The sequence below is a fragment of the Macaca mulatta genome, chromosome 6 (genome assembly GCF_049350105.2).
Source record: "Macaca mulatta isolate MMU2019108-1 chromosome 6, T2T-MMU8v2.0, whole genome shotgun sequence".
In the NCBI taxonomy this organism is placed as follows: domain Eukaryota; kingdom Metazoa; phylum Chordata; class Mammalia; order Primates; family Cercopithecidae; genus Macaca; species Macaca mulatta.
In genome coordinates this window covers 105,377,143-105,397,693 of record NC_133411.1, presented here as the reverse complement: position 1 = coordinate 105,397,693, position 20,551 = coordinate 105,377,143, and the positions used below count along the sequence as shown (strand labels likewise).

The 20,551-nt window shown below is 48.5% G+C and overlaps 1 protein-coding gene across 4 annotated transcripts; it reads right to left on the bottom strand.

The window, feature by feature from the left end:
• Nucleotides 1–2,519: 2,519 nt before the first annotated feature.
• On the bottom strand, nt 2,520–20,086 carry LOC144341498 (uncharacterized). 4 transcript variants are annotated; one of them, XR_013418462.1, is made up of 4 exons: nt 19,927–20,086; nt 4,899–5,086; nt 3,970–4,163; nt 2,520–3,555 (listed from the first exon to the last, which is right to left on the bottom strand). XR_013418462.1 is itself a non-coding variant. In XM_078005058.1 (3 exons), exons 1-3 carry the CDS (start codon nt 19,933–19,935, stop codon nt 4,070–4,072), a joined length of 291 nt encoding a protein of 96 aa, XP_077861184.1. In that variant the 5' UTR covers nt 19,936–20,086; the 3' UTR covers nt 3,940–4,069. The 4 variants fall into 4 exon arrangements, 2 of the variants coding, with proteins under 2 accessions (XP_077861184.1, XP_077861183.1); XR_013418463.1 differs by having other exon boundaries at nt 2,794–3,007; XM_078005058.1 differs by lacking the exon at nt 2,520–3,555 and having other exon boundaries at nt 3,940–4,163.
• Nucleotides 20,087–20,551: the final 465 nt, after the last annotated feature.

Below are 20,551 nucleotides of genomic sequence, written 5' to 3'. Positions count from 1 at the left end.
ATGGGTGTCCTGACAACAGACTTAGTGCATTTGTGAAATCCTGCAAAGGTCGGGCAGACAGACACCTGAGTTTATAGTACTGGCTACTATTAATAAGGGCCTCACCCAGAGTGGTAGATTCTTCTCCTTTATTTTTCAAATTTTATACAAATGTACTTATTTTTGAGACTGGGACTCACCCTGTTGCCCAGGCTGGAGTACAGTGGTGTGATCTTGGCTCACTGCAGCCTCGAACTCCTGGGCTCAAGCGATCCTCTCACCTCAGTCTCTCAAGCAACTGGGACAAGGTGCCACCACGCCTGGCTCATTTTGTGTGTGTGTGTGTGTGTGTGTGTGTAGGTGTAGGTGTAGGTGTAGGTGGAAACTTTGTTGTCTAGGCTGGTCTCAAACTCCTGAGTTCAAGCAATCCTCTTGTCTTGTATATTAGTCTAATCTCACACTGCTATGAAGAAATACCCAAGACTGGGTAATTTATAATGAATGAGCTAAAAAGTAAAGAGGTTTAATTGACTCACAGTTCTACATGGCTGAGGAAGCCTCAGGAAACTTACAATCATGGTGGAAGGCACCTCTTCACAGGGTGGTATGGAAGAGAACGACAAGTGAAGGGGGAAGCCCCTTATAAAACCATCAGATCTCGTGAGAACATACTCACTGTCACGAGAATAACATGGGGGAACCGCCCTCATGATTCAATTACCTCCTACCAGGTCCCTCCCACAACATGTGGGGATTATGGGAACTACAATTCAAGATGAGATTTGGGTGGGGACGAGGCCAAACCATATCACCTTGGCCTTCCAAAGTGCTGGGATTAAAGGTGTGAGCCACTGTGTCCAGCCATAGAAACTTACGATAAGTCATGTTTCTTGTTTGAGAAATAGCTACCATGAACGCTATTATTATTAAAGCTATATATTATTAGAAAGCAGACATCTCACTGTATCTGCTGATTTTAAATGCATTGATCATCTGATACAAAGTACGGTAAGCTTGGAAACAAGTAATTTAACAGCGGTAGATGATGCAGGTCGTAGTGGGCCGCTTTACGCATGACTGTTGGATGGCAGGCTCCCTAGATTGGGCTGAGGAGACCCGAGGTCTCACCTCTGCCAGCGACTTGCTGTGTGCGCTTGGCCAGGTGACTCATGGCACGTGGACAGAGGGGGTGGCAAGTGATGTGGTGATCACAGGGACGTGGTATGTGATTGAGGGAGAGGCTGGGTCGGCTGGCATGACTGGAAGAGAAGACAGTTTCTTTCATATCGAGGAGTATGGACACTTACCAGGAGGCTTGCCTAAGGTAGGAGAAGACCTTCCACCCTGCCCCAGGAGTGGGGAGCCTTTCATCTTTTTGGGGGGCATTTCTATCCTCCCAGCCCCTCCAGCTGTTCTGGAAGCCCCAGCTTTGTGCTTACAGCTACCATCGAGAATCCATCCCAAACTAGGGGAAGCAAAGACTGATCCCGGACCCTCTCCCCACTGTCGCCGACTAGCCCACTCCAGCATTGCCCCTCCTGCAGGCCTGTGCTTCGCACTACAGGAGATTATATGCACAGAAACAGGAGACACACAGCCGATGTTGGAAGGGGTGCTGTGTTACTGAGGTGCAGTACACAAAAGCAGGAGGCACTCAGCAGGCGTTGGAAAGGGTGCTGTGTTATTTAGGTGCAGCACAGTACCGTGGGAAGGGCAGACACCAGGGTGAATCCTGGCTCTGATTCGGGCAGCTTGTTTCATCACCCTGAGCCTCAGTTTTTTCATCTGTAAATGAGGATGAGAATACCTCCCTCACAGGATTCTATGTGACATGATTAGAAAATGCCTAGCCAAAACAGAATAAAAAATTTAAAAATAAAAAAATGAAAAATACCTAGCCAGTAATAAGCACTCAAAAATATACATAAATACGCACACATTCGCATTTGCCTTCTTTAGGTCTTACTTTCCTTGTTTGTAGGATAAGGGACTTGGACAGGACAGTTCTGTTCTCTCCAGCTCTGAAATACTGGCTTCCCGGTATCACCTAATTTCAGGCAGAAAAGCCAGTTTTCTCAGTGTGTCGAAGATCACCATTTCACAGGCTATTTTGTCTACGTTTAACTACTCGTGTTTTTCTGGTTAACTCAAGTGACATCTGTTCCCGAGCTGTTCCTGACGGTCATGAAGCTCAGCCACGATGACAGAGGAGCCAGGTATTTACACCTGGCCAGAGAAGACACGAATAATCTGTTCAGGTACGTGGTGCATTGTAAGAACATGGTCTTGAACGTTTTATTTAAATCGGGGATGTCCAATCTTTTGGCTTCCCTGTGCCACATTAGAAGAACAACTGTCTCAGGCCACACACAAAATACACTAACACTAAGGACAGTTGATGAGCTTAAAAAAAAATAGAGGACCTAAATGTTTTAAGAAAGTGTAGGGATTGTGTTGGGATGCATTCCAAGCCATCCTGAGCATGCGGACTGCAGGTTGTGGGTTAGACAAGCTTGGTTTAAAGCACTGACTGTATGTTATGTGGTTTAAATATCATCTCACTAGTATTTTTATTGACAGAGCATCTTGAAAAATAAGGAAAAGCTTACACGGACTTACAATCTCATCAAAATACAATTTTATAGTCTGAATTAATGATTTACATTAGAGTTGGGAAACCCCGTGTTGGAGGATTATGGTGTCAGAATGATGATTTCTAGTAGCCTGAGGTGATGATGCATCTGGGAACTGTGTCCGCAGCACAAAGATGAACATTTTGTATTCTAGCCATTCTCCTTCCCTAGCGTGCAGTTCCGGACCACTCCCATGGACAGTACCGGTGTTCCTCACATTCTTGAGCATACCATCCTTTGTGGGTCTCGGAAGTATCCGTGCAGAGACCCTTTCTTCAAAATGTTGAACCAGTCCCTCTCCACCTTCATGAACGCCTTCACAGGTAAGACCAGCATCCTGAACGGAAAACCGTGTTTGGGTTTGCCAGGCACACCCACTGGAATTCAGTTAGTTTCTGAGAAGGGATGAGAGGAGTGGGCAATTAATGTTCTAGAAAAATTTTTATCTCTCTCTACTTGAAGGACGTCAGAAATTTCATCCTTCAGGAAAGCCACATGGTAGCGAGGTTATAAAAACTAGTGTTTGAATAAAACGTACGTGAACTTTTCCCAGAAAGGTTCAAAACAATTTTCTCTTGGGATATCGCTACAATGCCAGGCCTCCAGAGTTACCACTAACGTTGATGTTTGACTTTTAGTAAGACTGACACTAGTGGATAGGGTGACAATGAACAGTGCACTCTGTGAAGGAGTGACATCGAAGAGCAAGTTAAATCCATGCTGCTACAGAATGAGGTCATCTTTGTAGACGTGTGAAAGTCTCTGGAGACACTTGAGAGAGTTTAGATGTTCGCTGAAGAAAGACCTGGTGCCCGTCCAGTGCAGATCCTGAGATGAGATGGGAAAGCTGGCACTCAGGGTGATGAGCTGGGACGGCTGCTGAGGTCGGGGGCCAGAGCATGGAGCCACTGCCCGATCTCAAGAATAGCTACAACTTACTATCCTAGGACAAAGGGGAAATGAGGCTTGAGATTCAATAATTTTAGTAGAAATCTGTTTAATTTTACAATTTCACTTTTCATTTGTACCCAGCTAGTGATTATACTCTGTATCCATTTTCCACACAAAATCCCAAGGACTTTCAGAATCTCCTCTCAGTGTATTTGGATGAGACCTTTTCCCCAGGTTTACGTGAGCTGGATTTCTGGTATGTCATGAGTGATTAACTAGTTGATACAGACTTTAGTATTTGAGTCACTGTCAGCTTATAATTATTTGTCCTCAGGCAGGAAAGATGGCGGCTGGAATATGAGAACCCCAGCGACCCCCAGATGCCCTTCATCTTTAAAGGAGTCATCTTTAATGAGACGAAGGGAGCGTTTGTAAGTTTTCTTTTTTTATGTTGTGTTCAGCTTACCTTACCCATGTACCGTATCATGATATAGACACATCTGGAAGATGGTTGATTTTTCTTCAATATTCGCATTATAGGTGACATGTTCTTGGATTAGCTGGGGTCAGTGCTGTGAACAGAAGCCAGAGGGTAGCAGCGCCAGGCTGCTGTTCTTCCCAGCAGGTCTCAGACCATGTCTGACGACCCCCGTGTATGATCTGCAGGGAGAGAAAAGCTGTTTTCATACCACTATCAACACATTGTCTTTTACACTCATTCTTGCCCAAGCACATGGTGTACTTTCTAGAGGTTGCGTGGCGAGGTGTGTGACACACAGCAAGCTGGATACAGAGCAGATGAGGGAGTCCAGCTTCACCTCTGAGCCAGACACTACAGAGATTTGCAAAAAAGGCAACACAGCATCACTCTAAGTAGTGTTTTACTTTGTTATGAGAAGTATTTTTCAAACATATTTATATTAACATGTAATGATGGCTTACCTTAATGCATAATTATTTTTTAATACTTTAATTTTTTAATCAACTTTAATTTAGAATATAGAAAAATTATATAAACACACACAGGTACCTACACAGGCAAAAAAAGCCTACATAATCAAAAGCTGTTTGGGTCCTCATTAAAACCCATTTGTGCCTAGTGTTCCATTATTGGAATCCTAAGCTTGTGGGAGTTATTTATATCCTACAGCTCAAGGTCATTGCCAAGGTCTGATTTTTACAAAAAAAAATTGCCACCTCAGGCATAAATGGGTTAATTTTTCAGGGTGTAAAGGAGTCTTGAGACCATTTTGGATTAAGAGCTGCTGTCCTGGGTCTGTGTCTTCATGTCCCCTTGTGACTTTGACAACCTGCCTGTGCTGGTGTCCCTAAGGCTCATAGGTGGCCTGCTCTCTGATTTCCATAGCCTCCCTCAGCTGGTGAACCATTTCTTACCTTTTCATTCTCAATTTGGTGGTCTTTTCTTCCAAGGAGTCTTCTTGAAACTCAAGTTGGGGTGACAGCTTCTCCCCACTTGCCTGGTGGCTGGTAGGCAGACCTGGTGATCCCTCCGATTTACAGCCCTCGGCTATGAGTTTGTTGCAACACACATCAAAAAGTCCATTGTTCTCAATCCTTGGGTTCTGTGCATGGGTGATGAGTGATTGAATACAGTGTTAAACAATGCCTACAGGGGTGTCTTTTTTTTTTTTTTTACCATTAGAAGAGTTTTATTTGCAAAGTATTACAGGCATATGCACCAGAATGTGATCGATTGGCTACATTGAAAGGAATGTAGTGTGTGTGTATTATTTTATATATATATATTCTTATTTATTTACTTCACATTTCAAGACAGACAATGAGAGGATATTCTCCCAGCACCTTCAAAACAGACTTCTTCCCCACCACACGTACTCAGTGGTCTCTGGGGGTGACCCACTCTGCATCCCGGAGCTTACGTGGGAGCAGCTTAAGCAATTTCATGCCACTCACTATCACCCAAGCAATGCTAGGTAATATTTTGTTGGAAAAGTTTGATGGTGGATTGTGAAAAGTTGACTTGTTTGTGTTCTTACATTTTCATGACATGGCTTCTCTCACATTTAGCGATGCTTAAGAAATGTCTAAGTGTAGGTAAGATTCTTGGCCTAAGTTTGCCTATCTTACTTGGACATTGATTTTGGACATTTACAACGATAGCCTTCGGTGGGCTCAGAATGGTGGTTACAAACACGGTGTTTAGAGACCCCCAGAGGAGGGTCCTGGCCCCCAGCTTCTTGCATCACTTCCAGCTTTGTTGCATGGAGAGTGGGGGTGCATGGATGGTGCCCACCCCGACCCAGGGTGTGTGAAGCTTCGAGTCTGTCCTTGGCACGGAGAAGTGCTCTTCCGACAGTGGATGCAGTCACAGAACCTTAATTACATCCTCACGTTCTGATACATCGCTTGTTTCTTTTATTTATTTATTTATTTATTTATTTATTTATTTATTTATTATTATTATACTTTAAGTTGTAGGGTACATGTGCATAACGTGCAGGTTTGTTACATATGTATACTTGTGCCATGTTGGTGTGCTGCACCCATCAACTCCTCATTTACATCAGGTATAACTCCCAATGCAATCCCTCCCCCCTCCCCCCTCCCCATGATAGGTCCCTGTGTGTGATGTTCCCCTTCCTGAGTCCAAGTGATCTCATTGTTCAGTTCCCACCTATGAGTGAGAACATGCGGTGTTTGGTTTTCTGTTCTTGTGATAGTTTGCTAAGAATGATGGTTTCCAGCTGCGTCCATGTCCCTACAAAGGACACAAACTCATCCTTTTTGATGGCTGCATAGTATTCCATAGTGTATATGTGCCACATTTTCTTAATCCAGTCTGTCACTGATGGACATTTGGGTTGATTCCAAGTCTTTGCTATTGTGAATAGTGCTGCAATAAACATACGTGTGCATGTGTCTTTATAGCAGCATAATTTATAATACATCGCTTGTTTCTTATGTCACTAATATAAGGTTATTATCATAATAATATAGTTTTATATATTATATAAAACACTAATAATTTACATAGAAATGCTAACGTAAAAACATATTTGAAAGATTATTTTACATAAAAAGAATTATGAAAACTTTCAAGCATACAGAAAAGTAGACTAGGATAATGAGCCCCTAAACACTTATCACATAATAGATATCCTTTTCCTTGTGAAGTTTTCGGAAGTAAATTATAAATGTTATCATTTACCCCTAAATATTTGAATTTATGACTCTAAAACATGAGGATTATTTCTTACATGAGCTAATGCAATTTTCAGTTTTGATAGAATAAAACATACTTTCTTAAAACTGCCTATTTCTTATTCCATATTCAAATTTTCTAGTTGGCCTCAAAGTGTTTGTGGCACAGGGTCCCACAGATCACAGCTGGTCAGCCCGGGTCTCTCCTGGGCACCCTCTCGGACGGCAGCGGAGTGTGCAGGCCGGGTTTCCTCTGGGCGCTCTCACTTTCCAGGTGACCTGGCTGCTTCTGTGTGGTGTTGGGTGCCATGTTCCTGTGTTTCCTGAGAACTGGAACTTAGATCCAAAGACTTAGTTTGAGTCAGGCTGTGCCTTTTGAAGCAGAGTCCCTCGTGGGGAGTTCTGCATAGATGGCCACATTCTACCATCCTGTGAGGCCTGCTTGCCTCCACTGGGGGGGTCTCACGCCAGCGGGGTGCATGCTGAGAGTCGGCCACTGTCTTGTGAAGATCTGCTTTCTCCCTTCAGCCACGGAGCAGCTGGTGCACTTGAGTTTCTGGTGTCCTGTGATAATGAGTTTCTCATCAACCTATTAATGGTTTTCATATTCATTGAGGATTATTGTCTGAATCATTTATTAGAGTTTGTGAAGTTTTCAAATTCTGTAATTCTTCATTCGTTTGCTGGACTTCTTCAAAGAAGAGCTCCACATCAGCTGGGGCTGTTGGGTTATCTTGAAATATGGTTCAGTGGAAAAGGCAGGGGCGGCTGCTCTCCCTGGGAATTCCAGTTTGAAGAGGAGGGGTGGTGCAGGAACTACCTCTAATGATGACAGAAGAGGCTGTCTTTTGTTTTTTTTTTTTTTTTTTTTTTTTTAAAGACAGGGTCTGGTTCTGTCCCCCAGGCTGGAGTACAGTGGCATGGTCTTAGCTTACTACAGCCTCAGCCTCCTGGGCCACCTCAGCCTCCTGAGTAGCTGGGACTACAGGTGTGCACCACCATGCCCAGCTAGTGCTTATATTTTTTTGTAGAGACAGAGTCTTGCCGTGGTGCCCAGGCTGGTGTCGATCTCCTGAGTTCAAACAATCTGCCCACCTTGACCTCCCAAAGTGCTGAGATTACAGGCGTGAGTCATTGCGCCCAACATGGAGAAGAGAGTTCTTTCTTTTCTTCTTTTTTCCCCCCAGTCTTATTTGTTTTGTTTTTTTAGCACCCCTGTGACCTCACAGAAATATTTCTGTATATGTACATATTTGAGACTATGTGATCAGGTAGAATTTATTTTTATGCCCACATTTTCTCCAGCTGTTGGCCCATTTTGGTCTCACTTCTTTGGTTTCTACACCCCTACTCCCACCTCCCTAAAGCATGCACAGCCAGGCCCTCCCTGCTCCAGAGATTCAACTGTCTGTTTCCCAGGGAGCTCTGATTTCTGTGGCTAGTGGGGAAGGGCCTTTGGAGAGTAGCATGTGGACACTAGGGGTGGTGATTGCTCCTGGATTCTCTCAACCCTGAGAGTATAAATTTTGTTTCTAAATTCTAGAATAAGACATTTCTGAAGGTTCTTTAAGGTACTAGTTCCCCAAATCTTAACCATAGCTCAGGCAACATAATAAAGAAAAAGATAAATTCTGTCATTGTGACCTTTTTCCTCTGGTTGAATAAATGTGTTATCTGTATTAATATGTATAACCTTGAACTTGTTGCCAAAAATTGAGTTTTGTGAAATTGTCAGTTGGATTACTCTATTACTGTACTAGGGTTATAAAGTATTTTAACAAATACCTCTTTTGGTTTTTGCCACATCTCTAGATGAAGTTTAAAATGAAAGATCAATGTTTGGCTAGGTGTGGTGGCACATGCCTGCAAATCCAAGTACTTTGGGAGGCCAAGATGGGAGGATTGCTTGAGGCCAGGAGTTTGAGACCAGCATGGGTAACAGTGAGAATCCATCTCTAAAACTTAAAAATTAGCCCAGTGGGTGTGGTAGCTCATGCCTGTAATTCCAGCACTTTGGGAGGCTGAGGCGGGGAGATCACCTGAGGTCAGGAGTTCAAGACCAGCCTAATCAACATGGTGAAACTCTATCTCTACTAAAAATACAAAATTAGCTGGGCATGGTGGCAGGCACCTGCAGTCCCAGCTACTCAGGAGGCTGAGGCAGGAGAATGGCGTGAACCCGGGAGGAGGAGCTTGCAGTGAGCGGAGATTGCGCCACCTGCACTCCAGCCTGGGTGACAGAGCGAGACACTGTCTCAAAAAAAAAAAAAAAAAAAGCTGGACATGATACACAAGGTGACCCCAGGAGACTCCTGTACAGAGTAAAAATGAATCCCAGCACTAAACTAGTCCCTGAAGTCCCTGCAGCATTCTCCCCACCACCCAACCCTGTGTCCACCTGCACCCGCCCAGAAAGAACAGTGACATCACCCCACAGCAGGAGATCACCAGCGGCGGCCGCCGCACCCCGGGTAGCTGGGCCACCCCCAGGGTTTCACAGGTGGAGAGGGAGCCTGGGAACGTGCATTTCTAACAATTTCCAGGTGACAGGGCACCACACTTAAAAATACACAACACTAGGTCCTGAAAGGACTTCTATTCACTTGCACATTGTTGGGATGGAGCCCTACATTGCGAAGGGCTTTTCTTCACGTGTCATCCTTGAGCTCAGGGGCTGGCAGCACTTGGTGGGACCTAGTAGGGCATCCCTTGCTGACTGCACACCCACAGCCAGAGCCCTCACAGGGATGATTCTCACAGGAAGCCCGCAGAGCTCCTGACACCTCCCTGAAGGGATGAGAAAGCTGAGGCTCTGAGGGGGATAAACTGATTACTGGAAGGTAACGACATTAGTGAAGTGGTGAAGCTGCAGTGTAAACCCTAGTCTTATTTCATTTTAACTTTCAAGACTTCCTGATTTCCTCTATTACAATGCCTGTGCCTTAGAGTCACCAATGGGAACTTGAAGGAAAATAATGCCTGCTGAGGCCAGATGCTCACTTAATTGCCTGGGGGTGGAGCCTGTGTGGTTCTAAGCCCTCCCTCTGAACTTCTGAATGGTGAGGAGTGCATATCAGCTGCCTCCTGCTGGGCCCTGCAGGGCGAAACCTGAGGAAGCCCCAGGAACATTCAGTAAGGGGTTAGGAGGGAGGAGAACATGGTTGGATGAAAAATAAGAAGGAAATGCACCAGCATTTACTGGCAGGCTCTGTCACCCGCAGGACAGGGAGGAAGACATGCACACCTGCAGTGCGGGCTTTCACAGCCTGGCAATGAGGGCTTTCAGCCTCACAGGTAAACGTCACCTGTTTCACCATCTTCTTAGGGCTGTCCTAGGGCCCCAGCACACAGCTATTTGGGACAAAGGGCAGTTTCAGTGTCTTTCACTCCACACTCAAGCTACAGATTGTCCTTATAGCTCAGGTATCCTGGGGATAATCCATCTCCTTTCATTTTGGTTTTGGGAGCCCAACCCAAGAACCAAAAAATTTCCTAAGGATTTCCAGGAGAAAACATCTTCCCACCAAAGAAGAACCTTACCATTTGGAAAAACATCTCTTCGTCATTTGCAAAAACCCCAGTTTTCAGGGAAGTGATAATCTTGTCATAAGAACCAAAGATAAAGTTGGAGATAACGAGGGAGTGGTTACATAGGAAATAAGTGGTCATTACTCTGACCAATTATTAAATCACTTTCTTCATATGACACACTTTTTAACAGCTTCTTACTAAACCACAGTGCAGGTAAGAGAGTCACAAGACCGCTTCTTCCTTGAGTCAGAGTCATTCACGGCCCACACCAGGGTCTAGCAAGAATGACTGAGGTCACCCTTATTTCCCGGCTACTTGGAGAAGCTGGATTTCCCAGTTTACAAATCTCAGTTTCCTGGGATTCTGCTCTGATAAAATCTAAACTGTATTTAAAAAAAAAAAAAAAAAAAAGGAAGGAATAGGCTGGCCGTGATGGCTCATGCCTGTAATCCCAGGGCTTTGGGAGGCCAAGGCAGGCAGATCACGAGGTCAGGAGATTGAGACCATCCTGGATAACAGGGTGAAACTCATCTCTACTAAAAATACAAAGAAAATTGAGCCGGGCGTGGTGGCATGCACCTGTAGTCCCAGCTACTTGGGAGGCTTAGGCAAGAGAATCTCTTGAACCCAGGAGGCGGAGGTTACAGTGAGCCGAGATTCCACCACTGCACTCCAGCCTGGGTAACAGCGAGATTCCGTCTCAAAAAAAAAAAAAAAAAAAAAAAAAAAAAGTTCGAATAGATGAAATCTAATGAAATAATCCAGTTCTATCCTTTTACCTCCTCCGTTGTCTGGAGTAATAAAGCTCCCTGCCTCGCCCTCTCTCACAGCACTGAACTGCTTTTCCTGAATTTTCCCACACTGCTGATCACTCACTTGTTAATTTCGATGCATACATTCTTTTTGAGAAATAAAGTCAGTTTGCCGACTGCTGCCACTGGTTTGTCAGAAAATGAGCTTACACTGCGCTGATCTCACTCCTGCTGCCAAAGCTCCTTCTAGGGGTCTCTCCTTTGACAATATAGGGATTATGTAGGCATGGGGAGGTGGGATACCAAGGGGGGATTCTGTCAACGTGCTGTTGCCCCCTCCCCAGCCCCACCGGTTCAAAGTCACCGAGCCGGGGGCCTATCTGACTATCGGGACTGTGCAGACCACCGTGTCTTCTGGTAGGGTCAGGGGAGGGCTTGAGATAAATCTGTAGGGCTCTTCACTCAACCACCGGCCCACTGTCGACCTCAGGTGCTCCAAGCGCCATCGCTGCCGGGCGCTATGTGGATGCGTCGGTGACAAAATGGAAAGTCTCTGGTCTGGGCAGAGCTTGTTCTGATCAGGAGAGACCCGAAAGCAAGAAACACAGTGAACAAAAGCATGATGCCCAGGGGTGGATGGCCATGAGCACTAAGGAGAAAAATAACAAGTGGGGTGGGGGTGTTAAGAGGGTGGGGAGGGGAAGGGCTGCCATTGACAAGCGGAGAGCCTGCAGACCTGCCTGAGAGTGACGTTTGGGGAAAGAAGGAAAGGGAAGAAGAGGAGGGAGGTTAGCTAAATGGACACCTGGGAAAGAGCTCAGGCAGCAGAGGGTCTGGGGCGTGGGCGCGGTGGCAGCGTGCTGCATTCCAGGGTCCTCTGCGTGGCTGGGACGGTGTCGGCCCTCCCCTGCACATCCGTCAGGGCCTTCGCAGAAACACCCACACGGGGACCTTCTACATACAGGCAGGACACGCCACCCATCGCCGTGACCACACTGTCCCTCAGAGGAGCCGCTGGCCACGTGCATCCCGTCCACATGGAGATGTACTTTAAGATTCTTTACACAATGGATTTCAAAGACTTAGTATGGAAAACAGTGTAAAATATTAATAATCAACATAATAACTGATTGTTATCAAATAATGGGCTGAATATAAAAGTTTTTTTTTGTTGTTTTACTTTTTTTTTTTTTTAGATAGGGTTTCACTCTATTGCCCAGGCTGGAGTGAACCTGTGCAGTCACAGCTCACTGCAGCCTCCAACTCCTGGGCTCAGGCAATCCTCCCACCTCAATCTCCCATGGGGCTGGGACTGTAGGTGTGCAACGCCATATCTGACTAATTGTTTTGTATTTTTTGTAGAGACTGGATCTCTCCATGTTCCCCAGGCTGGCCTCAAACTCCTGGGCTCAAGTGATCCACTTGCCTTGGGCTCCCGAAGTGCTGGGATTACAGGCGTGAGTCATGGCACCCAGTGTCCCCCCGTCCCGGCCCGCCTTTCTTTAATGTGGCAACTAGTTCATTTAAAATGGCATATATAACACAAGCCACCCACGCAGGCCCCAATCCTGGGAGATGCTCCCGTTGGAGAAACCTCCAAGAAGGGGATCTGCTTGGATTTGCAAATGGCCCCTCTGGCCCCAGGGGGATCTACTGTGCAGAGCTGCTCTGGATTCGGCTCTTCAATACTGCCCTTGAGTGTACTGTGCAGCTCTTGACTTTCGACCAGCACAAAGCTCCTTATTAAACGCTGACAATAATTCCTTCCATTCCAGGTGCCATAATGGATTCATTAATCTCCTGTTGATAGTTTTTTGCTGGTTTTCCCACTTTCTATTATTCTAAGCACTGCTATGAAGACTCTCCTTTTACCCCACCAGCCTGTGTCTGCCGCAGCTCACACGCTCTGCCTTCCGGCTGTAATAGCTGAGTGGCCATTTACCCCACGCCCTGACACACTCAAGTCCCTGGGTCTCCTCGGCAGGGTGTGTCTGTGGGCACAGGGCTGCCCTGCCACATGCCCCACCCCATAAGCTTCCATCTATGGCCACTTCTTGTGCGACCCTAAACTCACTACTTCTCCTCCTGTCCTCTCCTCTCCACAGAGCCACCTTTAATTGGAGACAGTCAGTCTGCTTCCCAGTCAGTCGGCTTCCCTCCACCTGCTTCCCAGTTCCCCTAAGACAAATCCAAAGTCCTCCTCTGGGCCACCCTCCTCTACCGACTCCTCCCTCACCGTAGGGTCAGGTCAAAGGGCCCCAATCAGAGGCTCCCCTGGGCCCTTTCATAAGACTGGAGCTTTTCTTCTCAGGTCCAGCTACAGGCATATTGTACCCACGCCTCACCGCAGGAGTGAGAGCTCCAGGGGCATAAAGGACTTGGTTCTTTTGCCTAAAGCCTGCCCTGACTCACCGAAGTCGGTCGGTTAATGTGCGAAATGATTACAGAAACACAGAAATAAGGTTAGGTGTGGCGCCTCAAGCCTGTAATCCCAGCATTTTGGGAGGCCAAGGCGGGTGGATCACTTGAGGTCAGGAGTTCGAGACCAGCCTGACCAATACGGTGAAACCCCATCTCTACTGAAGATACACACACACACACACACACACACACACACACACAAAAAAAAAAAAAAAAACCCAGGTGGGCATGGCGGCGCAAGTCTGTAATCCCAACTACTTGGGAGGCTGGGACAGGAAAATCGCTTGAACCCGGGAGGTAGAGGTTGCAGTGAGCCCAGATCAGGCCACTGCACTCCAGGCTGGGCAACAGAGGGAGACTCCATCTGAAAAAACCCCACACACACAGAAACAAAATCTTAATTGTAGTAAGACACAGCTGAAAAGATATGAAGGAATGACTCCCCAAGTCTACTGCATGCCAACCTTTCAATCATTTTCCATTCAGAAAACTTCACATCAGATCATTTACATATGTACGTTAAGACAAGGGGTCCTATATTAATGAATCTTCTCCGTCAAAATCCTGGTCAAAGTCAGAAAACAATCCCACAGGACTCCTGGGAGCATCTCACGTTGGAGAAACCTGGAGAAGTGGAGAAGCTGATCTGCAGGATTTGCAAACCGCCTCACTGACCCCAGGGGGACCCGCAGCACTGGCGCCCTCCCCCTACCGGTGAGAGTGGGAGCCTCACTCAGACCCACACAGTCAGGATCTGAACCTCCGAAGGCTCCCCCAGGCAGCTCTGGGCACATGGAAGCTGGGAAGACAGCAAATGGGCCCTGGGGTTGGGGGACCCAGCACAGTCCAGCCTTTTCTCTTTTGCCTCCTGAAGACTTTCACTGTGGATGTGTGTTAGGGAAGAGGGGAGTGAAGAAAGAGACAGGGAGAGAAGACAGAGACCGAGTGATGCCTCCATTCTGCAGAGGAAAACACCGAGACCCTATTTCAGCACTCCAGACTGCAGGGCCAGGGCGGGACTTATAAGTAAGTCTCTGCCTCTCAGTGCTCTGGTCTGCCATGTGTCTGGCTCCCTCTTCCATCCTGACAAGCACAATGACTGTAATTCCAAACAAAGGACTGGGAATTGGGGGTGAAGATGGAGAGAACCGAGGAGTGGGGAGGGAAATGGCAACCTCTGGGCAGCTACTCTGTAATATACACAAACACACCAGAAAGGGCTTGTAGAAAAGAAACACAAAACGCAACCCAACTACTGACACATGGCCCTCTGTTCCTTATTCACCCGCACGTTCTTAGCAGAAAGGCAACTGTGAACGTGCAATCTGGTATCGTGACGTTTGCCCTGACCACGTTGTTACCGTATCTTCATCTTTCTAATTTTAATTGTTTCTGATGGCCCATCCGATTGGTAGAGCTTATTTAAAGAGCCCTGATTCTCCCTGATAAAAGGTTGGAGTCCTGTATCAAAAGCTTTTAGTTTTCTGTAACCAAGAAGGAAAACATGCTTCTTTTGAAAGATGACAAAATGTCTAGCTTCGAAGGGTCCTCCGAGTATGGCACACAAAGCGGTCTGCATTCATAGAAAATGATGCCATCACATAAATCTTCCACTGTGCCACGGGGTGACACCATCACTCATCGTCTGCCTCCCAGACCCAGTAATTTCTGCAAAATCAATTACTGCACTTTACACTGAAAAGATCCCATCAAAGAATGTGTGTGTACAGGATGGTGAGGGGCGCCGGAGCTGTGTGAGGCGAAACGGCACTGTTCTCAGTTTCCCCTTCCATCCGACTGCGCTCCGAAGCGTTGCTTCAGAGATTTCCATTTTATCTTATAATTAAATAATATGAACTCTACTGGGGGAAGAAAAGCAGCCCATCACATTGGTACTAAGCCTTGATATCATTTTTGCCATCTTGACTCCTATCGCTATAAAAAGTCATTTTCCGTTGCCCTCACAAAACCACCCAAGGAATATTGCTTCAGACACCAAAGGTGCCCATGTGGGGATCAAGCCTGGTGTCCAATAAATATGTATGGCATTGACCTAATGCATGTCCAGTCAATTGAAACCTCACACTTCTGACTTCGGTTTTAAGGTACTAATCTTGAAGTCTTAACAGTGTATACATATAGACCTGAGGATGTTGGGTACTTTTGATTAGAGAGGGTTGAATTCCTCTAAAGGACTTCATGAATGAAGAAGACAGCTAGAAGCCCTGGTTTCCTGCTCCTCACTGGAGATTCCAGGCGGGAGGCAGGCAGCAAACATTTGTGTTCCTGTCAAGCGCCAGGCGTGGTGCTGGGCACGGGAAAGTCACAGCGAAGACACAGCTACACGCAGCACTGAACATCCCTGCTGCAGCCACAGGGCCTGGCCACACCACGGAGCTCTGTGAACTCAGGGAAGCTGGAACACCTCGGGCATCCCTTGCTCATGTGTAAAGTGGGGATAAGTCAGTGCCCAGCATCACTGAGGGCCTGCCACATAACAGAGAGTCACTAAACGCTAGCTATTCTCACTAGGATTGGAAAGGTTGATACTCAATTTATATGAACTTTCTATAAATACTGTATTGATGTTCCTGTCACCACAGGCAAAAAGGACGCTGCTTTCGCATCCAGCCCACCCTAAGGATGCACCTGGACTTCCCAGTACACTCAGCTCCACCAGGCATCAGGCCCTGCAGAAGCCACAACCTGTGACTAAGACAATGAGTCACTCTTGGTGTGTGGCACAGCGTGACGTGGCGGTGGGCACTTAGTCATGATCAGTCCGTGATCAAGAGCTGGGGAGCTTATTTTAGATTGAGTGAAAATCAATTTAAGTTTCCAGACATGTCTTGGGACAACAGAAGATACCCAAAGAAGCAGGGGGAAACAAAAAACAAAAAATCCCACAGCCTGAGACAGAAGATACCCAAAGAAGTAGGAAAAACAAAACAAAACAAAACAACAAAAAAAAAACCAAGCCTGAGAAATACTTTCTTCATTCAAGGCCTGGGGAGTCAGGAATACAGGAAAGAGATTTTCAATTTTACCTTATAATTAAATAATATGAACTCTACTGGGGGAAGGAAAGCAGCCCATCGCGTTGGTATTAAGCCTTAATATGATTTTTTGCCACCTTGACTCCTATCGCTATAAAAAGTTATTTTCCATTCCCCTCACAAAACCACCCAAAGAATATCTGTGTAATTTTGAGCAAGTTGGGTTTTGTTCACTTTTGAGCATTAACTAGATTAAGGAGCTTCGCCAAGAAAGTCCCATGAAAAGTATGGTGGAGGCCTGACATGATGGCTCATGTCTGTAATTCCAGCTCTTTGGGAGGCCAAGGCAGGAGGCTCACTAGAGGAGGCCAGGAGTTCAAGGCCAGTCTCAGCAGCATAGTGAGATCCTGTCTCTACAGAAATCATCATCATCATCATCATCATCATCATAACAATTAGCTGGTCATGATGGTGCATTCCTGTCTTCCTTGCTACTCAGAAGGCTGAGGCAGGAGGATCACTTGAGCCCAGGAGTTTGAGGCTGCAGTGAGCTATGATGGCACCACTACACTCCAGCCTGGGTGACAGAGCCAGACATAAGCACTCTTCATGGTCTAAGGGAGAGTACAATATTTGGAATTAGGATCTGTTTTGCTCCTACCACAATCACGTATGCCCCTCATGCCCTTACCTAAGTTATTTTTCTTTGTGAGTCTTTCTCCCCACTTCCAAAATGAGGGCATGCCTCTCTTGGGATCATGTATCTAGGCTTGGAGATAAGAATTGTAAAGCTCCTAGTATACAAAATATTTTCAACAAATGGTAGCTATGGTCATTTTAATATATGGAATTTTACCATAATTTCACATCTGACAGATAATTCCCCTGAAATTAATACTTGAATGTGAATATGTTCTCTGATCTCTAGCTACAGGCAAGTCTTCTATGTCAGGGAAAATCAAGTACTAATATAGAATCAGAATAAAATGGCAAAAAGAATGGGGGCACAACAGATAAATTCTCGAGGAATAACCTACTTACTGTAAGAATTTGTAAATCTGTGGCAGCTAAGACCAGGCCGTCTGAGCACATCTGGAGGTGAACTTCCTTAAAAGAAATGCGTCCAAATGCTCCAAAAGATTCAAGATCATATCTCGGAAGGGTAAAGCTCTTTAGAGTCTACAAAAAAATTGTGACTTCGGCTCTGCCAGGGAAAGAATGCCCAGGTGACCCGCCGTGGCGGGCTTCCCCAGGGACAGCCCAGGTGTGACCCATGTGGGCTCGAGGCCACCGTATTTGATGCCACCTGCAGAGCTGAGGGCAGCTGTCTCCCATTAAGCCAAGGCTGTACCAACCAAGCCACGTTCCCACATAATATTGGTTTCCAAAGTACCTTTTTCCCCAGAAGAGAAGAGGCGTGGACTTACTAACCTTCAATATGTGTAACTCCTCCCGGGTGGCAAAACCAGGATAACAGAGAACACCGCGATTCTGCCAATGTATCCTAATCTCACATGCCTGTACACAAACTCCCAAGCATTTTAGCAAGCTTTTGGACATGAAGCTCAAAAGAATGACCCATAAATATTTTCCAATACATACAGCATCTTAATGTGTTTTTCTTTCGTGTTTTTTTTTTTTTTTTTGTAGACACAGAGTCTCACTATGTTGTCCAGGCTGCTCTGGAACTCCTGGGCTCAAGCGATCCTCCTGCCTTGGCCTCCCAATGCACTGGAATGACAAGCATGAGCCACCGTGCAGGAACCACAGCACCTAAATTCCAAAATAACCTTGAACCCCTGACCTTCCACCCGCCCTGGTGACTTCCAGAGATCGGTTCCTCTTCCCGTGCCAAAGGTTTCTTGTCTTTCGCGGCCCGGGTAAAGTCACTCAAGATGTTCCCTCTGCTTCTGAAGGCCTTTGACTGAGAAGCCACTCTGGGTCCTATCCCGACCCCAGGCGGTTCCACTGGTACTTGCACATCTCCGGGCCGGTTTAAGTCACGCTGGCCAGACTATTTCCACTTCACTCTGGTAATTTCTCCAATCCCAGCGTCTGCTGCATCACCTTTTCTTTCTCTGAGAATCCAACCCTACAGGAGGAATGCTGAGGCTGGGGGGTCCTTTTACTAGAACGCTAACGCCAGAGCACTTCCCAGGGGCGCTGGGGGTCGGGCTGCAGGGCGGAGTCTGGCGCTGCCACTGGGGTCTCCCGCGGGGGGTGCTGGGCCTGGGGAGGCTACGCTGCGGGCTCGGGGAGTGCCTGGCAGACGGATGTCCCGGCCTGGGCGCAAGGAGACTACGGGCCCGGCATCACGTAGGCGCCCGCGGCGGGCCGGGCGGGGCCCACAGCGCCCCAACCTGCAGCACCCGCGCCCGCCCCGCGCGCTCAAGGGCGAAGGGAAGGTCACCGGGGCCGTGGGCTGGGGGCCCATCCCGGCTCCATCCTTGTTCAGTGCGCGGTCCCGAAACGGGAGGAAATCCGCCATCCGGGCCTTTCCACGCATCTGCTGCAGGAGGAACCGGGAAAATAAAAATCAAAACCCAGCTCCGGGCGCGTCGCGTCTCCAGCCCGCGCGATCGCTAAGGCTCCCAGGTAGCGTTCGCCTGGGAAGCGCGGATCTACCATCCAGCGGCTGCAAGGATCGGGACGCTCCACCGTCGGGGCACTGGCGCCCCCACGTGCACCCGGGGCCTGAGGCGCACAGTCTCCACCACCTCCGGCTCGTCATTGTTAAATGTCCTCCCGGCGCGCCCGCGTCGTGGGCCCAGACTCGGGCCCCTCCTGGAGAGCCGCTTCTACATTGCAGGGAAGGGGAAGCCCAGAGCCCGCGCCCCGGCTCCGCTGACGTCCCCGAGTCCCCGCTTCCTGGTCCTTCCCGTCCGCAGAGGCTGGCGGGGAGGGCCTGGGACCCATTTTAGTTTTCGGTATCGTCACTAGCCGAAAAGCAACTAGTGCAGGAAACCCTTTTTTTTTTTTTTTTTTTTTTTTAATCCTTTTAGGAAACCCTTTTTTAAACTCTTCCAACGGAAAAGCGACATGCTGGGGGATGACGTGGGGCGGAGTTAGGGGGCGGGGGGCCACTTAGCAAGTGATCGCGCTGTACTCACGCTTCGGAGGGGAAGCCCGGCCCTGTCCTACAGCTCTGAGGGAGAACGTCCCCCAAGGGCGCTCCAGGCGACCCCCTCTGCCAGGCTCAATTTAAAACATAAACCGGAGGGGGTGGAAACCTCACTCTCTTCCGGACGGAGGTTCCTACCGCCGTGTCCCTTCCTCCTCCGCCCCACCCGGCAAGGACCCCGGGGCTGCCTTGCCGGCTCACGCCGCCCCGCAGGTACCCCTGCCGCTCCGGGTCACGGGCTTCTCTCCAGTTCTCCCCATCGCTTCCCCGCTCGTCTCCCCGGTTCTTCCCATCGCTTCCCCACCTTTCCCCGGGTCCTCCCATCGCTTCCCCCTCTTCTGCCCCGTCGCCCCATCCACTTCGCCCTGTTCTCCCTCCTCCGTCCGTCACTCCCTCGCCGCCGGGAGGGGGGCGCGCACCTTGAGCATCCCCGCCGCTGGTCAGCACGCCGATGGCCTTGCGGGCCCCGAAGAGGTGCTCCAGGAACTTCCGCAAGGAGCCCTTGGGGGCCCGGGAGTCGTCCGCGTCCATGGCGAGAAGGCGGAGGGCAGCCCCTAGTCTGGCTGCGCCGCTGGCAATGGGAACCCTGCCGGCACGCGCCCGACTCGGAACCGCCGCCAGGCCGGCGCCCCTGAGCGGACCCAGGGCCAATGGGCGGTGACGGGATGGGCCCGAGCGCACGGGAGGGGCTGCGGGGCGGGGGCGGGGGGGGGCTAGGGGCGGGGTCACGGCTAGGGGCTGGGGCAGGGGCTGGCGAGGGGGCGGGTGTGGGCAGGAGGACCTACGCGGGGGTCGTCCTAGGTGGGGGCCGCGCTAGCGGTGGGGGAGGCCGCAGAGGCGGGGGTAGAGCCACAGGTGGGCGGGGTCCCTGCGGGCGGGGCCGCGTTGCTGGTGCGCGAGCCTCGCGGGTGGGTTGGAGGACTCTGGTTGGGGGCTTTAGAGATGCCCCGAGCACCACAAGTGGGGACGGGGGCAGTGTCCTGGGGAGGGGAGACCGCAGCGGGGCGGGGTCACATCGTTTACCGGGCGCGCCAGAGCGGGGCG

Bases quoted from the DNA above. Each gene is read 5' to 3' on its own strand.
- LOC144341498 (XM_078005057.1), bottom strand. From the start codon at position 20,038: ATGGACGCGGACGACTCCCGGGCCCCCAAGGGCTCCTTGCGGAAGTTC. The intron at 18,896-19,926 runs GTGCGCGCCCCC...TTCCTCCTGCAG, and splicing joins CAGCGGCGGGGATGCTCAAG to CAGATGCGTGGAAAGGCCCG.